This window comes from Caenorhabditis briggsae (genome assembly GCF_000004555.2).
Source record: "Caenorhabditis briggsae complete genome, chrII, whole genome shotgun sequence".
NCBI lineage: Eukaryota > Metazoa > Nematoda > Chromadorea > Rhabditida > Rhabditidae > Caenorhabditis > Caenorhabditis briggsae.
In genome coordinates, this window is record NC_013486.2 from 110882 (window position 1) to 129132 (window position 18251).

General features: G+C 37.3%; 5 protein-coding genes across 5 annotated transcripts; 3 read left to right on the forward strand and 2 right to left on the reverse strand.

Moving 5' to 3' along the window:
• Positions 1–169: 169 nt before the first annotated feature.
• On the reverse strand, positions 170–3865 carry Cbr-aqp-10 (the record flags this gene model as incomplete). The annotated part of the gene is made up of 6 exons (XM_002629748.1): positions 170–304; positions 356–459; positions 506–638; positions 3294–3583; positions 3628–3724; positions 3773–3865. The coding sequence occupies 6 exons, from the start codon at positions 3863–3865 to the stop codon at positions 170–172; spliced, it is 852 nt and encodes a 283-aa protein (XP_002629794.1).
• Positions 3866–5698: 1833 nt separating this feature from the next.
• CBG01035 lies at positions 5699–8006 on the forward strand (the record flags this gene model as incomplete). Its single annotated transcript, XM_002629747.1, has 9 exons — positions 5699–5800; positions 6316–6375; positions 6418–6509; positions 6552–6699; positions 6746–6837; positions 7011–7346; positions 7392–7670; positions 7716–7770; positions 7902–8006. 9 exons carry the CDS (start codon positions 5699–5701, stop codon positions 8004–8006), a joined length of 1269 nt encoding a protein of 422 aa, XP_002629793.1.
• An 882-nt stretch (positions 8007–8888) lies between these two features.
• Positions 8889–11230, forward strand: Cbr-cyp-13A5 (the record flags this gene model as incomplete). The annotated part of the gene is made up of 6 exons (XM_045241645.1): positions 8889–9074; positions 9208–9539; positions 9586–9681; positions 9740–10288; positions 10791–10934; positions 10987–11230. 6 exons carry the CDS (start codon positions 8889–8891, stop codon positions 11228–11230), a joined length of 1551 nt encoding a protein of 516 aa, XP_045091681.1.
• A 1412-nt stretch (positions 11231–12642) lies between these two features.
• Cbr-cyp-13A2 lies at positions 12643–15103 on the forward strand (the record flags this gene model as incomplete). The annotated part of the gene is made up of 6 exons (XM_045241646.1): positions 12643–12867; positions 13506–13834; positions 13880–13985; positions 14033–14282; positions 14444–14579; positions 14722–15103. 6 exons carry the CDS (start codon positions 12643–12645, stop codon positions 15101–15103), a joined length of 1428 nt encoding a protein of 475 aa, XP_045091682.1.
• Positions 15104–16174: 1071 nt separating this feature from the next.
• Positions 16175–16928, reverse strand: CBG01032 (the record flags this gene model as incomplete). Its single annotated transcript, XM_002629744.1, has 3 exons — positions 16175–16344; positions 16657–16715; positions 16783–16928. The coding sequence occupies 3 exons, from the start codon at positions 16926–16928 to the stop codon at positions 16175–16177; spliced, it is 375 nt and encodes a 124-aa protein (XP_002629790.1).
• Between the last annotated feature and the right edge of the window lie 1323 nt (positions 16929–18251).

Here is an 18251-nt window from a genome sequence, read left to right on the forward strand (position 1 = left end):
TCTCCCAGTTCGAACCGACATCTCTCCCAGTTTTCTCCCGTCGAATCTCTGAGAATGTTCGAAAAATGCAAAAAATATTTATTTAATTAAATTAATCGTTTTTGAAACATAAATTAACAAGAAAATTCACATTTAGGCAAATAATTATCGCTATTAAAATAAATAAAATTTAATCGGATTTCTTAGCAGCTGCTGCAGCCTTCTTCTCCTTTTTGGCTGCTTTCACTTCTTTGGCTGTCTTCTTTACTGGTCCTTTTTGTCCGACAAAGTAGGCTCCGGCAAGCCATCCGAGAACAGGGCAGAACTGAAAAAATGTTTTTTTTTGTTTTTGAATTATTTTTTCTTAATTCCTAACCCAATACAAAATCATGAATGAAGTATTGTCAATTCCTTGGCATCCGTATAAACGGGCAGTGGCGACGATCGGGTTGAGTCCGGGTACTCCAACGATGTAGAGAGCTGAAATTTGAGAAGTTTGTTTTAAAGCAAAATTTATAAATGATACCGAGGGTTAGGTAAGCAGATATGGCAAATGGAATGAGTTTGATTAAAGCTGGGCGGTTCAAAAGAAGGGAAACGACGACACGAACGACGAAAGCACCGATGATTTCAAATCCAATGACGATTCCAGCAGATTGCTGTAAAAAATTAAATTTTCAGTTACCGTAAAAACTCTATTAGATAGCCACCCCTAATTGAATGCCAGCCTCTAATATAGTACCATCCTTGAGCACGTCCGAACAATAAAGTGCCAGCCCCTAATATAATGCCACTGCTGATTTGATGTCACTTTGGTAAAAGTTAACGAACAACACAACAAATGATTTTCTGGTTTTCTAGCCTTTTTCAAGCTTAAAAGGAGTACTGTCTTTTTTCAAAAAAACGTTTCCGGATGATATCAGACTCCGAAAGTTAGGCAGTATCTAAAAAGAAGTAGAAAAATCACGAGAACCTCGAAATTTATTAACGAGTTGAAAATAGAGTACTTTGATTATGAGTTCCACTAGAAATGGGCTCCAAACAATAAAGTGCCAGCCTCTAATTGAATGCCACCCCCTAATACACTGCTGGGCATAATTATAAGTTCACTTTGAATTTCGAGTTTTCTCGAAAACTGTGAATATAGACTTAACAGCATATGAACGCAATAAATACTATTTTGAAATGTCAATTAATTAATACCATTCGATACCACTATCGTTTCTTGATTTTGGAAATCTCGAAAAAATCGGAAAAATGACCCGAAAAAAAGGGACATATAAGTTCACTTGAAACAATCGAGCATAACTCAGGATATAGGTTTTGCACTGTGAGGAAATTGCAAATTATAACAAAAATAACTCAATATAGTTCTATTAGCATAAGAAACTTGGTTTTATCTATACTCATAATAATGCCTCATCCGTTTTTGGCCAGCTTATACTGAAAATGAAGTTTTTCGTTGATAAATGTTCTGAAAATTACGAAGACTCTAGCTTTTTGAGTTTTTTAGTATTATTCCTAATTGCATTCCTCATTTAATTGTTGGAAACATTATGATTTTTTCACCAACCGGAGAAAAAACCCGCATTTCAGCTCATTTTTATCGCTATGTTCCGAGTGGTACTGTACCTTGCTCAGTAGAAACTTGACTGAGCTAATTAGCATATAAGAAAGATACACTCGTGTTTATTCAGAAACATACATAAAATCATGAAAATCTGTATTTGTGTTCATGAATCATGCAAAGTGTCGGACCACATAAATTCCAAGCATAAAATTGGGTTATGGGTAGGCATGCTTAAGGAGTTGTTTTGTAAAGAAGGAGACACGTAATCTGAAATTTCTTTTTGTAATCACACTTGCCGGTTATCGAATTTACATATAATTAGGGAGATTATTTAAGCATTAGACAAGGTATAGACAAACAATGAACCTTGGAAAACTGCTATTTTTTGAAAAACATACCCTATTTCCGAGCTCTCAATTCTTGTTTAGAAACAGTTTCACCTATTTTAAAGTTGCTGAACACATTGGAAAAGTCGCAAATAAAATATGCAAAAAGATTCATTTTGATAGGTCCACTCCAAGTAAAAAGAATCAGTGAATAATCTACGTTTCTAACCTCAGAAGGTACTTCATATCTCTTCAGAATGATTGTTTCGAAAAGAGACGTCAACTACAAAAACATAAACTCGGACTTTTTCAATATGTTCAGCAATTTTAAAATAGGTGAAACTGTTCATTGTTTGTCTATACCTTGTCTAATGCTTAAATAATCTCCCTAATTATATGTAAATTCGATAACCGGCAAGTGTGATTACAAAAAGAAATTTCAGATTACGTGTCTCCTTCTTTACAAAACAACTCCTTAAGCATGCCTACCCATAACCCAATTGTATGCTTGGAATTTATGTGGTCCGACACTTTGCATGATTACATGAACACAAATACAGATTTTCATGATTTTATGTATGTTTCTGAATAAACACGAGTGTATCTTTCTTATATGCTATTTAGCTCAGTCAAGTTTCTACTGAGCAAGGTACAGTACCACTCGGAACATAGCGATAAAAATGAGCTGAAATGCGGGTTTTTTCTCCGGTCGGTGAAAAAACCAGAATGTTTTCAACAGTTAAATGAAAAATGCATTTAAGAAAAATACTAAAAAACTCAAAAAGTTAGAGTCCTCGTGATTTTCAGAGCAGTTATCAACGAAAAACTTCATTTTCAGTATAAGCTGGCCAAAAACGGATGAGGCATAATTATGAGTATAGATACAACTAAGTTTCTTATGTTAATAGGACTATATTCAGTTATATTTGTTATAATTTGTAGTTTCCTTACAGTGCAAAACCTATACCCCGAGTTATGTTCGATTGTTTCAAGTGAACTTATAATTATGTCCCTTTTTTTCGGGTCATTTTTTCGATATTTTCAAAATTTCCAAAATCAAGAAACGATAGTGGTATCGAATGGTATTAATTAATTCACATTTCAAAATAGTATTCATTGCGTTCATATTCTTTTCAGTCTATATTCACAGTTTTCGAGAAAACTCGAAATTCAAAGTGAACTTATAATTATGTCCAGCAGTGTACAGTGCCACCCTAGATCACCCTCAAACAATAGAGTGCCATGGCTATCTATTAGAGTTTTTACGGTATCCAGATAGATAGAAACTTCTGAAAATCAAAAATTCAGAAAACCCAAGAAATTAGAAAACTAGCAATTCGAAGACATAGTATAACTTTAAACTATTCAATACATGGATTTTTCTGGAATTCAGAAGTTTAGATAAACATTTAAAAAACCTTGTAATGCAAAACACAATCCAAATTGCTGGCGTTCTCCAAATGGGCAGCTGAATATGGAGCGGTCAAATTCCAGATGAGGTAAGCAACTTTGGATGCAAACGCGGCTCCGATGAGTTGTGCAGACAGAATGGTAACGAATTTCGATGATCCAAGATTTCCGAAAATGAATTGCTCAAAAATTGGAGCGCAATTTGTCCAGGCATCACGATTGAAGATGCCACCAGCCGTAAGAAGGAGTCCGACGCAGAGGAAAATGGCTGGGAAACCGTAGTTCTTGAAGATGATTCCTAAAAATTTTGAAATTATCAATAGCGCACATTTCCTATATTACCATTTTCATAAACACAAGTGCACATCTGGATAGTTCCAATCAGTTCATACAAGAAGAGTTGGGCATTTCCACGGGATGACACATATTTAGATGTTAGCTGGAAGTTTGGAGATGATTTAAAGGATCAGAAAATTGATAGACTTACAATTCTGGAAATTTCTCCAAGTCCAAAGACAAGAGTGAAATATCCAAGTGCTGAGTAGAGTGGGAAATAATACTCATTTGTTAGAGCATCCATTATTCCTGAAAGAAATGAAGTTACTGAGTTTCGAGGATAAAATACAAAATTGAGCGGTTGCTTGCAAGGATTGTTTATGTCGAATCGAAAAAAAAATCGATAAAAAATCATGTGCAATAGAGAGAGAAAAAAAATCAATCCCATTATATTCAAAAAAAAGACTCCAATTGTGGTCATGTTGTGTTGGAAAAGTGGAATTAGTTTTTGGGTTACTGTGGTTAAAGTTTTTCATATAAAAAATCGGGAATTTCATGTTGGAACGCAACTGTTGGACTACAAATATTCAATTGGGAATCAAATTGCTTTTCAAACTTGCATTTTGTAGAAAAGTATTTAGTATGAAAACTAAAAAAAAACCTTCTCTAACCTAAATAAGAATCTTATCAATTTGCTATCATTCCCGACTAAAACATACATAATGGCCACGTCAGTTAGTTCTGTGTCTCTACATAATAAGAAAAGAAAGGAGACATCAATTGCAATTGCACTGGTGTCTCTCTTATACCGAGGGGACACAGAACGGTGAATGCGCGTGGAGTATGATGTATTGTACGTGGTTGGTACTTCAGGTGACTCGAAAGCATCCTGAATGGGTTGAAGCGAAATGGATAATAATTAATTTAGTTGCCAAAAAAAGGGAGCACTTCGGAAGTTAATAACAACCTTCTACAATATTTAAAATATGAATATTTAGGATTTAGGACTCATTTGAAAAACAGGAACAGTATAAAAAAAGAACAATTTAAAGATCCCAGTTGTTTTGAGACCAAAAGTTTCTCTCAGCCACCTCACTATCCACATTTCAACGAGTCGCATCTTTCTTTTCTTCCGTAAGGACACCTAGACTTCCTTCTCTTCTCCCTCCTCCCTCTATTCTCTGCGCCCTCTGCGCAACTTCATATACGCCTTTCTCTCCCCGCTCCGGTGTTGACCTCGGTGGCGCAGTCGGCAACAAGTCTGTTGCTGCACCCGGGTCTAGCGAGTTCGACTCCCGTGACGGACCATGATAGGATAACCTAGAGTCTCTGAACCATTTCGTGTTTGCACAAACAATGCTCTTTGTCTGAGTCAGTCCTTTTGCTTTAGTATTTCGATTTTTCAATTTTTATTTTTCTAATAGTGCAGGAAAGACTCATGTTACATCATCTGACCTAATTCTCACTCCCTCTCAAGTCTGCTTCGAAGAGATATGTGTGGAATAGAGTCTAAAAATAAGAAGATAAGTTTTTTTTGTGGAGAGAAATATAGAAGAATTTGTTGTGATGGGTAAGTTTGTTGGTGGGGAAGAAGAAGAGAAAAACAAAAAGAAGAGGCCGTCACTCTCCAACTTCTTCCTTATCTCTCATACCGACATCCCAACTTTTTCTGTGCAGGTTTTCCGTTTTTTTGAGAGTGCCGTTGTGTGAGAGAGCTCAACAAATGTCATGTGTCGTGTTGATAACCCGCCTATATGCTCTTCTGCCAGCCTTAGTATCTTTTGCCATTCGATCAGTTTCAGGATTATGTTGTGTTGATTCTTCTTTTAATTTGTTTTCTAAAGGACGAGTAGTTAAAGCTACCGTATTACACCGTATTTGTTATCCCAAGCCCTCACGTGATGCATCTTCTAACATGAAAAAAACGGAAAAACATCTGTATCGAATCTTGCAATTTTTTATGGATTTTCGAAACATATAAATCACATAAACCACAAAATCACACATGTTTAACCCAATCCCCTTTAGTTCTTATTTTTCTGACTCAAAATATTTCCTCTTGCCAACACGAGTATGTCTCTGTTAGTTTATAAACAAATTGCTTTAAAAAACTGTAAGAAATTTCAGCCATATCAGAATGACATACGAAACGATTTCGGTTCGTATGAACCGTTCCGATCACAATATTCGATGGGGATTCTCTGTTCGTCAGCAAGCAGATGGCCTTATCATTGATCGGGTAAGTATCAATAGATTGAGAGTCTGGTCCCTTAAATAACGTAAACACACTAATAGATAGCACCCCCTCCCCAAGATCACCAACTTTGAACTTTGATATCTCGGTTCCTGTGAAAGATATCAAAAAGTAAAAAACGGATATAACATTTTTCAAGTTATGATAAATTTTCTATCAGTTGACAACTTTTTGATATCTCTGACAGGAATTGAGATATGTACGCTCAAAGTTGGTGATATGGGTTTAGAGTGTTTACGGTAAATTGACAATTTTTTTTTTAAAGTACAATCTCATTAGCTTCTCACCCAAAGTATCTACCCCACTAACCACCTCTGCTTCTCTCGCTTCCTCCCACGCTCCTCCTGTTCTGCCTGTTGATTGAACGGGATCCCCAGACGTTTTGTGGTACGAGAGATGATAAGAGAAAAAAATTTGAGAAGAAAGAGATGAGCAAAGATTAAGCAGGGTCATCGATAATAACAGAAGATTAATGCGGAACTATTTTCACGGATTTCCAGGTCGAAACTGAATCTCTATCCGACAAAGCTGGAGTCAAGCACAATGATAAAGTTGATCAGGTACTACCTCTTAGCTGAACTATAAATTAATCTCATTTCCAGATCAATGGTCGCTCAACACGCGGTTTGGATGCATCTACAGCTAACAGACTTATTGATGACTCATTCAACGAGGTTCGGCTTTCTCTTCAAAGGTAGTTTTTTAAAAATAAAAGTTGTTGGAACATCTTTTTCAGATTTGTCACCTCGCATACTTGCCTTCCATGGACCCTTAACGAGAAAGACAACAAGATGGTTGTCGAGGAAATGAAACCAGGATTTGGTTCTGGTTTTGGGTCTGGATTTGGATCTGGGTTTGGAGGAGCTCACTCCTCATTCAACCAGGTACCAAAAACTCTGACTAAGTAAAAAACAACATCGTAAACTTCAGGGATCTCAATTCGGGTCTCACTTTGGCACAGGATCTGGAGTCAACCGTAACATTACCAACACCACCAACACCAGCAGCAGTAACCATCAGAGGTGGGAGGATGCTGTTGGGTTTTAGAAAAGTTTTTCTAGGAGCTAATTCGAATTGTTTGCATGAATTGAACGAATGTAGTGCATAGTGTATCAATGTGTTTTACGGTTAATGAATAGTTTGGATAGAATTTGGCTGAATCAATTTTTTACATACCAGCAACAAAGATTTACAGCTCTACCTTCCACTCATCTTCTAACAACACCTTTGGAAACTTTGGCGGCGGTGGCGGTGGCTTCTCCCCATCTTCCCACCACAATATCGCAATCCGTCACTCCCCTGCTCCACCATTCAGCCACTCTTTGGCTAATAATAACTCTTATTCGTCTAATATTCAAAAATCAACTGACAACAAGATTCTACCAGGAAGCGCCAACTACAACCCAAATTCCAACTCGAATTATAACTCAACTCCAGCTGGATTCGGATCTTCTGGATACAAAGGAGGATTTTCCAATGGAGGAGCTATTCCCGCTCCGGCTCCAACTCAAGCTCCACCATCCACTTACAGGTAGTTCAGAATCCAGAGGTACTTTCTAGAAAAGGTTTTTTTCAGTTACAACAATGGAGCCACCAACCAAAGTTATGGGCAAGGGGCCGGTGGAACTCCACTCAATCAGATGACATTCATCAACACAGCTCCATCGGGAGGAATTGGAGCCCAGGGAGGACTCTCTCCATCCAAAGTGTTCTATCACTCTCCATCCGGTAGAAACAGACAGGATTTGTCTCCTGGAGCATCGGTGCACCACTTGCAATATAACTCTCCAATGAACCTTTACTCTTCGGAAGCTACCGCTGAGCAGCTGTACCAGCAAACCGGATTGACACCAGAGTGGGTTTCGTCATCAATACATTAAAGAAGTTAATCTATATTCAGAGGACCAGTACCCCATGACAAGACACCAGCATATTTAACTTCTGAAACGAGAAAGGTAAATAAACGTTTTGGTAACAACACCTAACTTTCTAGCAGCCCAAAAACTACTTCAGACTAAGAAATAGATAACTAAAAAACCCCATTTTATGTTCTTCTAACCAGTTTACTCAACTGAAACCGTTTCAGTTAATTGAAGAGGAAGCTCGCGGCCGATTCCAACGTGGAAAATCCCCATCAAGCCAATCATCATGCTTCAAGCGAATTGCTCACGCTGTTGGAGCAGATAACTAAGGAAATGAGCACAATTATGTCATTCTTTAAAAATCGCTAGGATTTTTTTCATTTTGGTCAAATCTTGCCTATATTTTTGCTTTTTTTGTATAACGGTGGTTTTTTATGCAGCACATATTTCAAGAACTTATGTCGACTCTGATTTATTTTTGATTTCAATAAATTTTTTCCAGAAAAAACTCAAACTCCATTCTTGTATAACAAGAAAATATTTACAATAGATAATCGATGTTTTTCCATTGCATCATTAATCAGTAGAGTCACAACTTCTCCCATCATTTTGTTCCCATTATTTTGATACAAACCACAGTGATTTGTTGCTAGCACGAATCACAATTGTACATGGGGGAAACGTTTGTGACCGAAAAAAGTAAATAGAAAAAGGAGAGTGATGAGAAATGCGGTATATAAATAAATAGACAAAATCAGATATCATTCTCAAAGTTTTTACCATTATTTTACTGTTTTTTATCTAATGAATCGACATTGCTATTTTCACCAGTATATCATTTCGTTTTATAGAAGATACCGTGAAACTCTACTAATTAGAAGGCCACTCAGACTGCTTACTTTAAGCCGATGTATCTCGGTTACTGTGCAAGATTAAAAAAGTGCCCAATTAACAAAATGTTTATCATAATATCAAAATGTTAGTCGACCACTTCTTGATATTTCTTACAGGGACTATGATATATTGGCTCAAAGTTGAGGGTTTGGGTGGCCTTCTTTTAGAGTGTTTACGATATATAATTTTTAAGTCGATAGATAAAATATGTTTCATAAAATAAACACTTTTTCCAGTTGACTATTTTCCTTTATCACCTTCTGAATGTATCTACGTTGAACTCCGTAACTCATAAAGTCTTCCTTCTAGTTTTCAGAATGAGTTTCAGTCTACTCCTTATTTCCACAATCTTCATTGGATTCTTGTCCTATTACGTATGGATCTGGTCCTATTGGATTCGGAAGGGTGTCAAGGGTCCACGTGGAATACCATTTTCAGGGATCATGCACCGCTTTCAGGACTATGATTACCCGTTCTGGAGAGTGATGATGGATTGGACAAAGGTTTGTCAATTTATAGAACCCCGTTTTTTGACTCTGATTGTTCTAAGTAGTAGTCAACTATTACTTTGTATCTTATCCGTGAATCAAAATAACTTGTGAATATTTTTCTCGATTTCAAAAATTAACTTTTCAGGAATACGGTCCTATATATGGCATCACGGAAGGTGTCGAGAAGACTCTCGTGGTTTCGGATCCGGAATTTGTTCACGAAGTGTTTGTGACACAGTTCGACAACTTTTATGGAAGAAAACTAAATCCACTCCAAGGAGATCCAAATAAGAACAAACGGGCTCATTTGGTCTCAACACAGGGTCACAGATGGAAGCGCCTTCGTACTTTGTCTTCTCCAACTTTTTCGAATAAAAATTTGAAAAAAATCATGAAGACTGTAGATGACTCGGTGGCTGAGCTGATGAGGCATTTGGAGAAGGGATGCGCTGGAGGAAAGACTGTGGATATGCTGGAGTGAGTGAATTTTGAACTTCTTCATTGGATTATGTTCATCTTCTAGATACTACCAAGAGTTCACCATTGATATCATTGGAAAAATTGCAATGGGTCAAACACAATCCTTGATGTTTGAAAATCCGATGTTGCCGAAGGTCAAGTCGGTTAGTTTCTCTTTTCACATCTGAAGATTTTATAATACATATTGTGTTTTACAGATATTTGTCGATGGACGTAAACACGCTTTCTTTGCATCTGCGATGTTCCCATTTCTCGGAGCCATGCTTCGTCTCAATGTTCCCATCTATTCAACCCGCCAGTGATATAATGAACATCATTGAAAAAGCTGTTAAAGCAAGAATAGATCAACGAAAAACAGATGAAAAGCTGGGAATCGAAGTTTCTGGTGAGCCTCAAGACTTCATTGATTTATTCCTTGATGCTCGAGCCGACGTGGATTTCTTCGAGCAAGAAGCCAAAGACGATTTCGGAAAAACCCAAATCACAAAGGTTGACAAACATTTGACATTTGATGAAACAGTAGGACAGCTGTTCGTTTTCTTACTGGCAGGATATGACACGACTGCACTATCATTGTCATACTCTTCCTTCCTTCTTGCAACTCATCCAGAAGTACAACGAAAGTGTCAAGAAGAAGTGGATAGAGAATGTTCGGATCCAGAGGTCACATTTGATCATTTGTCAAAATTGAAGTACATGGATTGGGTGATCAAGGAAGCCCTACGATTTTACCCTTTGGCTTCAATGTAAGTTTTATCGTGTAGAACACAAATTCATTATCACTCATTTTCTTTCGGCGCGACCAGTAAATTTTTTCCGCGAAATTGAACAATCTTTGCACTTTTACGGTGCACTATTAAAAAACTGATAACCTACATTACACATGGTATGTGCATTAATAATCTGACCAGTTGACGACAGTCATAAAAACTGGAATCCTGGAAAAATCAAGAATCCTCAAAAAATCTCTTCTTTATTTCAGAATCAAAAGTTCTGTTTTAAAATTGTTCTTGTCTTGTTGCAATCTTGCAATTTTGAAACTGCAACTCATTCTCATTGCAACCACTTCTGCAAATAGCATAGTTAAGCACTCCTCCTTCTTATCACTGAACTTTATTTTCCATATTCATGTGACCTTATCATTCATAATTTCTTAAGCTAAACGACAAAGTTCTATAAGTGCCAGTAGCCTACCCGATTTTAGGATTGTACCTGCTTAGCACTTTCAAACGACACCAATTTTTTCAGTGTTCACAACAGAAAATGTATGAAGGCCACAACGGTTTGCGGGGTGGAAATAGAGGAGGGCACCAATGTTCAAGTCGATACATGGACAATGCACAAGGACCCCAACATTTGGGGGGATGACGTGAACGAATTCAAGCCGGAGAGGTAGTTCCAAGAATAGTTCAGTAGTACCTTACATTATTTTTCAATATTTCAGATGGGAATCTGGAGACGAGCAGTTCATCCAAAAAGGCGGCTATCTACCATTTGGTATGGGCCCTCGTATCTGTATTGGAATGCGTTTGGCACTTATGGAAGAGAAGATGTTGTTGACCCAGATTCTCAAAAAATACACATTTGAAACCACTTCCGAGACAGTGATTCCTCTGAAACTGGTCGGCCGGTCCACCACTGCCCCAAGCAGCGTCAATCTGAAGTTACGACCAAGACATTCCGATTAGTCTTATCACCGACTCTCTTTTTAATTCTGTTAGTTTTCCCCGATTCTGTGTCTTGTTCATCTCATGGTTTGTGTTCTTTCTAATGATAAAGACTCTTTGAGAAAGATGCAACAGTCGCCAAATTTTCACGGCGGCGAATGCGACAGGTCAAGAACATCGAAACCAAAGATGTGGAAAAAGGTGCTCAACTTTCAAAGCATGATCGGATAATGTCTGAAAAAAAATTATGGAAAAAGCGAAAACATTATCTTGCTCGCAAGAGATCAAAGTAACAAAAAAAAAGCAAATGTGGGATATAGTGATCGTTTGAAAACTTGAATTCTAATCCGTCCCGGCTAGACACATTCATGAGAAATAAGTCATGTTTCGAGCAGGTGTATAAATGACTTCGTATGATCATATCACATGCAGAAAGTTTTCTTTTTCGTTTCAATTCCAGAATTCAACTTTGTTTTTTTTTCTATTTCAGATCTCCATCGAAAGAGGGTCGTTTTTTGTCTGTGACTAACGACAAGATTAATGGGTCTGTTTTTGCACTAGAATCTTTTTTATGTTCCCTTTTTATTTTCGCCGGTTTTTTGCTTGATTCGTGTCGGTTTTTTTCCATTCAATTTTGTTTATCCGAAAAATTCAAAAAAAAATTTTGTTGGTCATAGCTGAAAGTCTCAAATTTTTGCTCAAAGAAGAGAACGAAATATTCCGGCATGTTTTACTAGGTTTTCAAGAAATCAGTTTTACTGTAGTATTGGACAAACATCTCCCCGCCTTCTTCAAAAAGTTCAGACATTTTAAATTCTGTAGAACCCAAACCCATACAAATTGGAAACGAAAGTTAGACAACCTTAACCACCTACATGTTTCCAATTTGACCTTGGTATGGGTGTTCTGAATAACTTTCCGTGGCCAGTGAAGATAATCGAGACGACATTTTCCAGTGGTCGGACAGACTCCAAGATCCCTTTCCGTCGTCCTTGAGAGCTTTTCTTCTGGTCTTTTCGTTTCTCTCATTTTCTCAATTTAAAAATTTATGTGATTGTTATCACCAAGCAGAAGAACGCGAGAGATGCGAAAACCGGAGGAAGAGAAAAAAAGTTGTTGGTAAATATTGAAGTCGGGAGAGGGCAGAGAAGAGACTGGGGTGAGCGAAAATACTTTCAACCTCTTGGGGGTGGGGCGTTTTCTGTTTAAATACAGACGCACTGGTGTGTGTCTGGGGGTGACGGAACGGTTTCCCGATTTTTTAAGTTGTCCTCTTGGAAAAGAGAAGGCAAATATTGCGACCGCTCGTTCTTGTGAAGTTCTCAAAAAACTGTTGGACAGTAACAAACTATGCCAAATGAGCCTAATTTTTTCTACTTTTGCCGATTTTCTCATTCAACTTCAATTGTAGCAATAAAATCTTTCTTGCAGAAATGCTTCAAAGGCCAATTCTAGACACCATGTTTGAACTATTCTCAAAACTTTTCACCCTGGCAGTACTTGGAATTATTGGAGTGGTCACATACTACTTATGGATTTGGACCTACTGGATGAGAAGAGGCGTCAAAGGACCAAGAGGAAAACCATTCGTTGGGGTTCTGAATGTTCTTCTGGACCACGAGAAACCTGGATTGCTGAAATTAGGAGAGTGGACAGAGGTTAGCCTCAAAAACTGAAAATACTTTGAAACACAAACAGTATATGAAACCTATATTTTGGATTCCTCAAATGTGTTGTAAATCAGATCAAACTTAATATTTGATACCATTTATGAAATACCAATAATTTCAATTTGACCTTGATCGTTTTGGAAAAAAAGTCACTGCTTTCCAGGAGTGCAACACTCGAACAATTTTTCAACTAGAAATCGAAATAATACACACGACTTGTTAGGTCAGAACAGTACATTCCAACAAATCGCATTAGTTTCAAGTCACCACCAGAATGCACTTTTCCGATTTCTCGAAACTAGACCTTCTGCTTCTACTGATCAATTTTTTTTTAGAAGTGCAAGACACAGTTTTTCGTGATCTGATTACTTTAGTATTCTAAATGGAAAATTGAATCAACACCAGAAAACTATCCTTGACCATTGTTATAACACTTTTGCACTTTCAGCAAGTTCATGCTGACGTTCTGTTCACCGTTCTTTTCAGACATTTTGTTAACTTTTTTTTGTTAGATCAACTAAACAACTCTTTGTGGGAGAACAAACTACTATTTGTAAACGATTGGAAAACAGAAATTCGAACTAGTCTAAAAACGCATGTCATTCTTCTCTACATTAATCTTTTAGGAATATGGAAAAGTCTACGGATATACAGATGGAAACCAACGCACTTTGGTTGTATCGGATCCGTCTATGGTCCATGAAATCTTCGTGAAGCAATTCGACAATTTTTATGGTAGAAAATTAAACCCAATCCAGGGAAATCCAGATCAAGATGAACGCGTTCACCTGTTGTCTGCTCAAGGATTCAGATGGAAAAGACTTCGAACAATTTCTTCTGTTTCTTTTTCAAATGGAAGTTTGAGAAAAATTATGAGTACTGTAGAAGATAGTGCTTTGGACTTTATGAAGCATATGGAGGAGAAATCAGCGAATGGAGAGATTGATATGTTGGAGTGAGTTCTAGAAAAAAAAATTTTTCTCTGAAAAAAATATTACAGCGCCTACCAAGAGTATACGATGGATGTCATTGCCCGTGTTGCAATTGGCCAACGAGACAATAAAATGTTCAGCGACCAAAATGAGCTTCTGAAAATTGTTAGACAGGTCTGTCTGTTTTTATTTCGACTGTTTTCTAACACTCAATATTTTAGATTTTTGGTGGAAGCCGGAAATATTTGATGCTGATTTGTCAAGTGTTTCCAGTTGTTGGCCAAGCGATCCGTTCTCTGACTTTTAAATATCCTAAAATTGCTCCTTTCAAACTTTATCTCATGATCAAAAAGGCAGTAATGGAACGAAAGGAACAAAGAGATAGAGAACTTGAAAATGGAGTGGAACCAGGAGAACCTCAAGACTTCATCGACATGTTCCTCGATGCCAAATCAGATGATGTCGATTTCAGTAAGGAAGCTAGGGAAGATTTTTCGAAAAGAAATATGAAGATCACAAAAGAGCTGAGCGCAGATGAAGCGTCGGACAGTGTTTTGTGTTTGTCATTGGTGGATTTGATACCACTGCACTAGCATTGTCTTATGTCACATATCTGCTGACTGTCAATCCAGAGGTTCAGAAGAAAGTCAGAGAAGAAGTGGACGCAGAATTTGGAGACTCGGAGATTGAATTCGAAAAGCTGGGACGTCTGAAATACATGGACTGCGTAATCAAAGAAGCGCTCCGCTTGTATCCCTTAGCTTCGATGTAAGATTTCTCATTCACCATGTTAAAATTAGTTTGTCGTGTACGATTCGACACTTCCCTCTGTTTTTTCTGAAACAGAAGCACATAAGACTATCTTTGTGTATATGGAAAGTTCAATTTTCAACAAATTTTGTCTTTTCAGCTCCAATTCTCGCAAATGCATGCATACCACAACAGTGAATGGTGTAGAGATTGAGGCTGGTGTGTATGTTCAAATGGACACCTGGACCCTCCAACGAGACCCAGCCATCTGGGGAGACGATGCCATGGACTTCAAACCAGAGAGATGGGAGTCTGCAAAGCAATCAGAGTACAAGGGAGCTTATATTCCATTTGGACTGGGACCACGACAATGTATTGGAATGCGTTTGGCTGTGATGGAGCAGAAAGTTCTATTAACCCATATCCTGAAGAAGTACTCTTTTGAAACCGGTCCAAGCACTAGCATTCCTCTGAAGCTGGTAGGGAGTGCTACCACTTCCCCAGAAAACGTTTTCGTTCAACTTAAACCTAGAAATCAGTGAATCCAATCTAGAAGCCTTGTTTTCGAACTGTTTTGGTTTTTTGTTACCTCATTTTTAGTCCACATTGTGACCGGTTAGCTCGCAAGTTTTTTGTTTTATGTGTTTGTTTTTAATTGATCTTTGCCTAGTTTTATTACTCTACCTCATACTTTATTTTGATGATAATAAAAAATGAAATGGAATATCAAAATACGATTTTTTTTTCAAACAAACAGAGTCTTGAAAACATCGGGGGACTCTCACCTCACAGCGGGGCTCTATGACTAATTCTGCCGCCTCTTCTGGTTGCCAATGACAACTCTATTCTTTTTTTTTCATTTTCGAAATTATGCCGACAGCCATCACGAATACAAATCACAGTCTAACGGCAACCACAAAAAAAAAACCAAAAAAGAGAAAAAGAAGACGAGAGGAAATATGTCATTTATTCCCGGCAATTGTAATTGTGAGTTTCGGGATTTTCGCTTCTTGAAAACTATATTTTTTCAGCATCATTTGCAAATTTTGCCTCTCCCAACCGATAAAAGCAAACATGGAGAACAAAACCAAAGTGAGATTTTTATTTGAAGTCGTTTGTGCTGGAAAATCCTTTCAGGATGACTCCATGTTCAAAGTGCCACGTGTGGATGAAGCGCCGTCAGTCCAACGGAGACACTTGGTGGTTATTAGAATTTCGAAAATATTAATAAGAAAATAATTAAGACAATTTCATTTCCGGTTAGGACAAAGATAAGCGAGAAAGGAGCTGAAAGAAGAATGGAATGGTCACAAGGAGACAAGGTATCAGTTTTTAATGTTATTATTTTCATCAGACACCATTACTTCAGAATGTGGACAAAAAGTCGGAAAACTCTTCCCTGTCTTCTTGAAGCCGTTGTTGCAATTGTCATTTTTCAATTTTTGAAAAGCAAGATTCTTTTTAAATGTCAAAACCTAAATTCTACTTCTATGAATACATGATTTATTTCAAAACACACAATCTCGTTTGATTTATCACTTTGTAGAATCATAATATTATTATCAGTGTCCTTTTTCAGTCAATGCTGCATCAACGGTGACACTATTTTCAATTTATTTCCGTCTGTTCTCTCCAAACATACGACTGTTCCCGACGTTTCTGAACATCTTTGCAGTTTGGAGACGTCTATCGAAAAGACAGTGAATCGGTGAGAAGATGCATCGACGGTCCGACCGTTGACGGATTTCGAGCTGCTTCTCGGCGTCACATGAGACTTCGCGACCTGAAATTGGAATTGCATTGTTAACTACTTTTTAATACAATAACTCTCCTCCGAGTCAATCTCTGAAAACTGGGTACCGAGACTATTTATATTATTAGACTATTTATGTTATTCGGTGACAAATTTTTGATATTGTTTGCAGGTAATGGAGATCAAAAGTACGGTGTCGGAATGAACTCAGAATCTCCGTTTTATCACTCTTTTATAGTTATCAGCCAAGCTGTAAAATTAATCAGAAACCAGAAAAGTAAACTAGTCAGTCCGCAATCTATTAACTAGCTCCAATCGGTAATCTAAAGATCCCAGACAAACCATTATCATCGAAGAGGCGCATAGTGTTGCCGACGTAGCTGACGTAGGTCCGTTGGCCACTGAAATTCGTTTTCATTAGAATATCAAGTTTCTCAAAATCACGTGATCTTCCAAAAAAATCTGTACCTCTCCTTCAACGACTTGAAACATCTCAACACCTCCACCAATGACTCAAGCTGCTTCGACTTGGTACCAACTTCCTGTGCTGCTACTGACGTCGTGGCACAATTCAGAAGCACAAGGGACATTAGAACCATGAACGAGGAGCCCATTTTTTACCTGGAATCAGGAATAACCAATATATTGAAAACAATGAAAACGTTAAAAATTGTGTTTTGATAAGCGAGCATCGTATAGGACGCCTGAAAAGAAACCGAACATTTTTTAGACAGCTGAGATTGAAAAAGAGAACGAGAGAGGATAGGAAATTGATGGTTACAAAAAACCCAAAAACAAAGTGACTTGACGCAATTTTCGGAGGCTCCGAAAATGTCTATCAAGTTGAGAGAAAACAGAAAAAATGATGTATGTTCCCTACTTGCTGGTTGTTTTTCCTTGGCCTAGATAATAAATACTAAGATATCTGGTCGTCTTGAATTCAGAAAAAAATCCTGATAGAGAAAAAATGAGAAGCGGATGCCCCTGAAGAAGTGGGGAGGAGGTGGAGCATTTATGAGAATTCTTCTTATAATTGTGTGCGACAGTGATGAAAAACAAATAAAAGTAAATGGCAGGGGATATAATATGCAGATGTTTTTAAGACAAAGATGTTATAACTTGATTAAATGAAAATATAATAGCATGGGGTAGATGGTAATATGCAAGGCTTGCAATTGGAATTTCAGATTTACCAGAAAACTTCATTTTAAAAATAAGACATCCGGACATCTAGAAATATAGAACTACATAGAACTAATTAACCCAAAAACGATTTTCAATGTTATATGGTTCTGACTAAAATCAAAATAATGACGCACCGAATAAAAAAGGATACATGAAAAATGATATTCGAAGGGAAAAAACAACAATAAATTAGACACTAAACGTCATCAAACAACAAAATAAAGATGCAACAGAAATACGATGCTGCAAATGCCCATATTTTGGATGTATTTTTTTTTCAATACAAGATGTTTTGAGAATCGTAGACAAAAAGTGAAAGTGGGGTACAGGAAAAAAACAGAGATTGCTGAGATTTTCATGCAACCTTAGTGGGAAAGATGCTACCATCATAAAAACTTGGTTTCTTCTAGAATGACGTTTTCTGTGAAAAAATAAAAGTGAAACTCAATGGGAATGTATTGTTCTGCACGCAAAGACGAAACTACACCACATTATTCCACCCCCAACCCACTGCTCAACTATTCTCTCATTCCATTAAACAGATCATATTACCTCTTAAGCCGCCCCTTTTTTGTAAAGTGGACTTTACAAGTGTGACTTTTAAAAAAGATCAAGTAGACATTTGAATGGACTATAAGGCTGTTCATTCTTGAAGGGACCATTAGAAAAGGTCAAATACTTTGTTAAAAAGAAAGAAAAAAAAACTTCCAAAAGTTTCACAAATTTCGTAATACATATCCGTAATAAAGTGT